Source organism: Haliotis asinina, chromosome 3 (genome assembly GCF_037392515.1).
Source record: "Haliotis asinina isolate JCU_RB_2024 chromosome 3, JCU_Hal_asi_v2, whole genome shotgun sequence".
NCBI classification, from domain to species: domain Eukaryota; kingdom Metazoa; phylum Mollusca; class Gastropoda; order Lepetellida; family Haliotidae; genus Haliotis; species Haliotis asinina.
The window spans coordinates 23,320,920-23,327,577 of NC_090282.1; the positions used below are offsets into that span (position 1 = coordinate 23,320,920).

The 6,658-nt window shown below is 40.8% G+C and overlaps 1 protein-coding gene across 1 annotated transcript; it reads left to right on the plus strand.

Annotated features, from left to right (window-relative positions):
• The first annotated feature begins 269 nt into the window (after window positions 1-269).
• LOC137276680 (neuropeptide S receptor-like) lies at window positions 270-1,431 on the plus strand. Its single transcript, XM_067808297.1, has one exon. It carries the CDS (start codon window positions 270-272, stop codon window positions 1,269-1,271), a length of 1,002 nt encoding a protein of 333 aa, XP_067664398.1. The 3' UTR covers window positions 1,272-1,431.
• Window positions 1,432-6,658: the final 5,227 nt, after the last annotated feature.

Below are 6,658 nucleotides of genomic sequence, written 5' to 3' on the forward strand. Positions count from 1 at the left end.
ATAGTTAATTTCTCGATTTAAATAGTTAATTTCTCAATTTAAGTGTTACGTTGTTCCTCTTCACTAGAAGCGTGACTCAACATCCGGATGATGTACAACGTCCGGATTCCTGTTCCCGTCCTTCATATACTTCCGATTACTGTTATCTTGTGTCAAGCTTACATCAACGCCAGACACACATACACACCACTCTATAGTCGGCGTGATCAAATCGAGCTTACAGGGAGTCCAACGCTGCAACCATTCGTTCTTTGCAAGCAGATGTGACGATGCCGTGCGGGAACACAACTTTGATGACGACGGCAAAAGACATGGCGTTATTACGTGTGTCCACAATGCTGTTTCTTCTCCTCGTCTTGGTGCTTGGACTCTTTGGAAATTCATTTATTCTGTACATATACACTCGAAAACTGAGAATGAACATTTTTGGATTTCTCGTAAGGCTCATAGCTGTAATCGATTTGGTGGGAGTGGCCATTGCTGTGCCGACAACCATTGTCTTTCTACTTACCACCTCCTCTGGAAGTCTTGACGTCGGAAACATGTGTCAGGTTAAGACGTTCACGAAACATTTCAGTGCTGGTTCTTCGGGATTGATATTCATCATTATCGCATTTCAAAGATACAGAAAAATATGTAAACCTCACCAACGACAGATGTCAGACAGCCTTGTGAAAATCCTTTGCTTTTCCTCGATCGGCGTGCCTCTTCTGACGGGGATCCCGATTCTATTCTTTCAGGGACACACACCCATATGTGTTGAATGGGGATCCAAAGTCGTCCAGATTCCTATCTGTGATTTCCTCTCGGATAAGAAAGGAAGTGTTCCGTCTGTCCTATATTCAGTATTTGTTGGCATTGAACTGATAGCAGTTACCACCACCCTTATCGCCCTGTACGTGTTTATAGCCAAAGCGTTGTGGATGCGCAGTAGGAGCAGGGAAGCAGTTGTTGAGCCCAACAGCAACAGGACCTCCTCCGCGAAGGACAAGACAAGGGCGGCAACTCTCACCTTCTTTGCTCTGACAGTCGTGTACCTTGTGTCAGGAGCACCTGAGATTGCATTGACTGTGTGTTTGAGCTTGGTCCATGTGGAGGAACATTCGTTTTGGTCCTATTCAAAGTTAATTGGTCTGGACATTGGTGTGAACTTGTTATACCTGAACTATGCAGTTAATCCGTTTGTGTACAGCCTCACGTCTTCTTTGTTCAGAAGGGAATGCAAACGTATGTTTGTAAGCCTAGTCTCTGAGAGGAGCGGTGATTCATGAGTCATCTAGTAGGACGGTGGGATAGCCTGTTTGTTAACTTGTCACTCGGAAGACCCGGGTTCGATACCCCACATGGATACAATGTAGAAAGCCGATTTCTTGTGTCCCCCGCCGTGATATTGCTGGGATATTGCTGAAAGCGGCGTAAAACCATACTCAGCCACTCATGATTCATCTTGCATCAGTTTAATGACCCGTTGGTTTTCACATTGTATTCATTAAATAACCACAGAAATGGTTTCTTTGATAGAGCTGTTTAATTTAACGCTGTTGGTTAAACGTTAACGATCAAAAGCTCTCTTAGCGCTAAGATAGTCGTAAGTTAGTGTTAACGTATGGTACTTAAGACTATCTTACCACTAAGAGAGCTTCCTAATCGCTTAGATCAATGCTCATGTTGTTGATCACTGGATTGTCTGGTCCAGAGTCGACTATTTACAGACCGCCACCATATAGTTGGAATATTGCTGAGTGCAGCGTAAAACTAAACTCACTCACTCAGAGGGTGGTCGAGGACCACGCCCTGAACCCGTCTCATACATATACCTAACATTGGCATAACATAGCTAACTTTAAATATACGTCATGTACCACCTCGAAATATGAGATATGTGCTGTAGCAAATGTATACAAAGGGCGGTGGTGAGATTGTTCTTAAGTAGTGTCAAAGAAATGCGTCATGAAGTATCTAGGTGGCCAAGCCGTCTGAGGCGGCAGCTTATGTTAATGCGGTGAATAAGGTAAACAGGTCGCTCCAGGATCAAATCTTCCGTTGACTCCGAATACCCCTACAATGGTTTACGTGTTACACATTGCGTGCGTGCGTGTGTATGCCTCTGTCCGTATCTGTCTGCGTGCTTGCGAGGGCGAACGTGCTGGTGTGTATATGCTTCTGACTGCTTGTGTGCACGTGTGTGCGTGTGTGTCTGTCTGTCAGTCTGTCTGTCTCTCTGTGTGTATGAGAAATATGCATAGGTGCACTGAAAGCTTCATTAATACGATTAACACCTGGTAACTTTCCATCTGAAAGCTCAGTATTCACTGTATCTGCCACAAGCAAGAGAAATAACTCATTATTCACGCAATGCATCTGGTTTACAGACTTTTCAAGGGGGATAATCTTTAATGTCAAATGTGATTAAAGCGTTCATAAAATAGATCATTATGCACATACTGATCGAAACTGTTTAAAATGTTCTCTTGCATTCTTTTTCACTATTTACGTTGTATTCGTAATTTTGTTTGTATTCATTCCATTTTATGTAAACCTTCTGTGAAATGTACTTTGGGCTGAAGGTTTCTAATACTGTAATAAAAATCTTGAATCTTAAATCTTGAAAATCAGTATGACGGCGAACTGTACATAATGGGGTCCAGGGTCCAGTTTCACGAAACTCTCGTAAGCCTAAGATCTCGTAACTTTTCTCGTAGCATCCATAGCTCCTGTGTTACAGTATAGGAGGTACAATGGCTACGAGAAAACTTACGAGATCTTAGGCTACTAGCGTTTTGTGAAACGGGCCCCTGATCAGACAGTTCACTGAGTGATAGTGTGGGGCCGACGTAAATGACACGCCTTCGATCAGGTGTAGTTCGATCCAGCATGACTAACAAAGATTGCTTGGCCCCAAGTTGAACCTGAATTCCTCATGGGCCTGCCTAACACTTGACGTTCCTCCAACCATATGCTTATGCAATTCTTTACTGAAAAACTGAGGTGTTATACACACATTATCCACACACTCAGTGATCATGCCAGATCCATCAGTCTTAGTGTACAGAAATGCTAGTAGACGTAAACGTGTCTCGCCACTACAAATACTTCAGTAATGTATATCCTTAAACAAATCAAACTACGTAACAAAATTACTGGATGCTAACCAACTTAATAAGAAGACCTGAATAGTCACGCATAAATTACATGCGCGCTACAACCGGAAAGGAAATTAACAACATATTCATGCAAAGCTTGATGCCCACGAAAACAGACATTAGCATATGAAAAAACATTCTCTCTTAATATTGGGCATAATAAGGTTAAAGGCAACCCACTCGACACAGCACGTGGATTGTTTCATATAAGGGTGGTGACGAGAATGTTTTAGTTGGGTTAAAGCGTGGAACGGTTTGTAAGCGAAGCAGCTGCATATTATAGTGATAGGGTGGGGTTTGTAGTGAGTGAGTTTGGTTTTACACCGAATTTAGAAATATTCCAGCCATACCACGATGGGGGACACTCGAAATGGGCTTCACACATTGTACCCATGTGGAGAATCTTCAGCGTGGCAAGATTTGGCTTTAAGCACTAGGCAACCCCACCGCGACTGTGGTGGTATTAGTTGATGGTATTAGTTGGTGGTATTAGTCTTCATACCAATGCAGTATGCCTTACTTCGATCTCGATCTTGATTTCACGGACGTTTGATTATATTTCAAGCATTTGAGAACTGCTATCAGGCCATACACTCTTGTAGAATTCTACAGTCTTTTATGAATTTATAAATACTGAAAATACAACAAATCAATATAGTTTATGGAATATTTTTTTTTTTAATTTACACACAGTTGAAAACATCACTTTCAACATTACATCAGTGAGATTATCCAAAGGATACGCCTGTACGAATTAACCAGAAGAGGGTGCTGGGAATAGGTCGGTGATGCAATGCTTCTTCCGGAATGTCACGCGTGGTCATGTATTTCTTCACAGGGGATGTAGTTTGTCCTCGAATGTTACTTCCTGAACGTGTACACCCATTCATTGCCGCAGTTTACCATGTACAATGTTTACAACGTGCAGGGAGCTGAGTGAGTGAGTGAGTGACTGAGTGTGTGGGTGGGTGAAGCCGCAGAAAAAAAGTAGCACAGATCTTATTTCTAAATGGCTTTATGCACTTGACTCATTATGTTTCACTACTTGGCTTCCAAATTTTGGATATGTTCCAGTAAATGAGTTGGACTCACATACATGCGATGCCAGTGATGTCAGTTTAACGTTTTGTCTTGAAATAATTGGACAGGAATGAGTGCAGATTAAGAACGCATAAATTCTGTAAAAAGTACTTTTTCAGAATCTGATATCTCATTGCCACTAGTGGAAGAGTTTCTGCTGACAGTTACGTTAACGTTGAAGCATTTCCTGCGGTGGCGGTGTCACGTCGTTAACTGAAGTAGGATAATGGTTAAAGCGTTCGCTCATCACACAGAAGATCCGTGTTCGATTTCCACATGGGTACTGTGTGTGAATATTGCTGAAAGCTGCTTAAATCACTCTAAAACTCACTCAATACCTCACGCCGATATACCAGCAGTAATGCCATTGGAAAAGTCATCATTTGTATAACATAATCATATCTTCAATACCGGATGTTTTGCCCAGATACACTTTGTCAAAACACAAATCCCAAACGAAAATACGTGGAAACGGAGACATTATAAATTGGTCATGAATAATAACAAATGAAAATTAATCGATACTTACAGCACCTCAATACAGATATCACGGTGACCTTTGACCTCCCTACCACTTCCGTGAGCGTGTCATTCTGCATATTCACCATGTGCCCATATCTTATTTATAAATGACAAATGGTGCTTATATTCACAGACCCTAGAATATTCGGGGTAGCACAGGCCTTCAGCGACCCATGCTTGCCATAAAAGGCGACTATGCTTGTCGTAAGAGGCGACTAACGGGATGAGGCTGGTTGACACATTTTCTCGGTTCCTTGTTGCGCAGATGGAAGCTCATGCTATTGATCAATGGATTGTCTCGATTATTTACAGACCGCTGACATATAGCTGGAATATTGCTGAGTGCGGAGTAAAACTAAACTCACTAACTCACTTATATTCAAAATATCATAGTAGCATAAAGTACAGTTTACTACTAGAACTATCAACTAAACCGTGGCTTTGGACGTAAAAGAGCATGTTTTCTTATTAATATTCCCACTAATATATTTTACATCCTTTAATTGTAATTTGATGTTCACAAATTAATTTGTATTTAGATTAAATTAAGCTAAGAAAGGGATGATTGAATTTGCGAAGGGAAAAAAACCCGGAAGTACCCTGTTGTCTCGAATAAGAAATTTACGACAAAAGCAGTCCAAAGGACATTCACACACCAAAGTGTTCCTTCCGGTCAACCTACATTACCTCCGCCACAGGTCACCACTGTTAGACGATTCACCACCTCTTGCGAAGTGTGCTTAGCAAATTACATGCATTGTTTTGTTTCTTTTTTAAAATGAATGAATTCTTCAGATTTACAAATTTCGAATGCAAGCTAATTCCATTTACGTAGGTACCCTTAGTTTACTCTGGATGGGCGTTTTCAGGAATGGCATTTGTTGTCTTGGAGAGAGATGGCGGACTGACTTATACGGGGAAGTATGTGAAATGGGGTACAACGTCACCTCTCCACGAACAGAGAGTAGATGGTAATAGTCAAAAAGCGTCTATCACTATGTCTGCTGTTGGTAATAGTCAAGACGTGTGTATTTCTATGCCAGCTGTTGGTAATAGTCAAGACGTGTGTATTTCTATGCCAGCTGTTGGTAATAGTCAAGACGTGTGTATTATTATGCTTGTTGTTGGTAATAATCAAGACGTGTGTATTATTATGCTTGTTGTTGGTAATAATGAAGACGTGTGTATTACTATGCTTGCTGTTGGTAATAGTTAAGACGTGTGTATTACTATGCCAGCTGTTGGTAATAGTCAAGACGTGTGTATTTCTATGCCAGCTGTTGGTAATAGTCAAGACGTGTGTATTATTATGCTTGTTGTTGGTAATAATCAAGACGTGTGTATTATTATGCTTGTTGTTGGTAATAATCAAGACGTGTGTATTATTATGCTTGTTGTTGGTAATAATGAAGACGTGTGCATTACTATGCTTGCTGTTGGTAATAGTTAAGACGTGTGTATTACTATGCCAGCTGTTGGTAATAGTCAAGACGTGTGTATTATTATGCTTGTTGTTGGTAATAATGAAGACGTGTGTATTACTATGCTTGCTGTTGGTAATAGTTAAGACGTGTGTATTTCTATGCCAGCTGTTGGTAATAGTCAAGACGTGTGTATTTCTATGCCAGCTGTTGGTAATAGTCAAGACGTGTGTATTTCTATGCCAGCTGTTGGTAATAGTCAAGACGTGTGTATTATTATGCTTGTTGTTGGTAATAATCAAGACGTGTGTATTATTATGCTTGTTGTTGGTAATAATGAAGACGTGTGTATTACTATGCTTGCTGTTGGTAATAGTTAAGACGTGTGTATTACTATGCCAGCTGTTGGTAATAGTCAAGACGTGTGTATTTCTATGCCAGCTGTTGGTAATAGTCAAGACGTGTGTATTATTATGCTTGTTGTTGGTAATA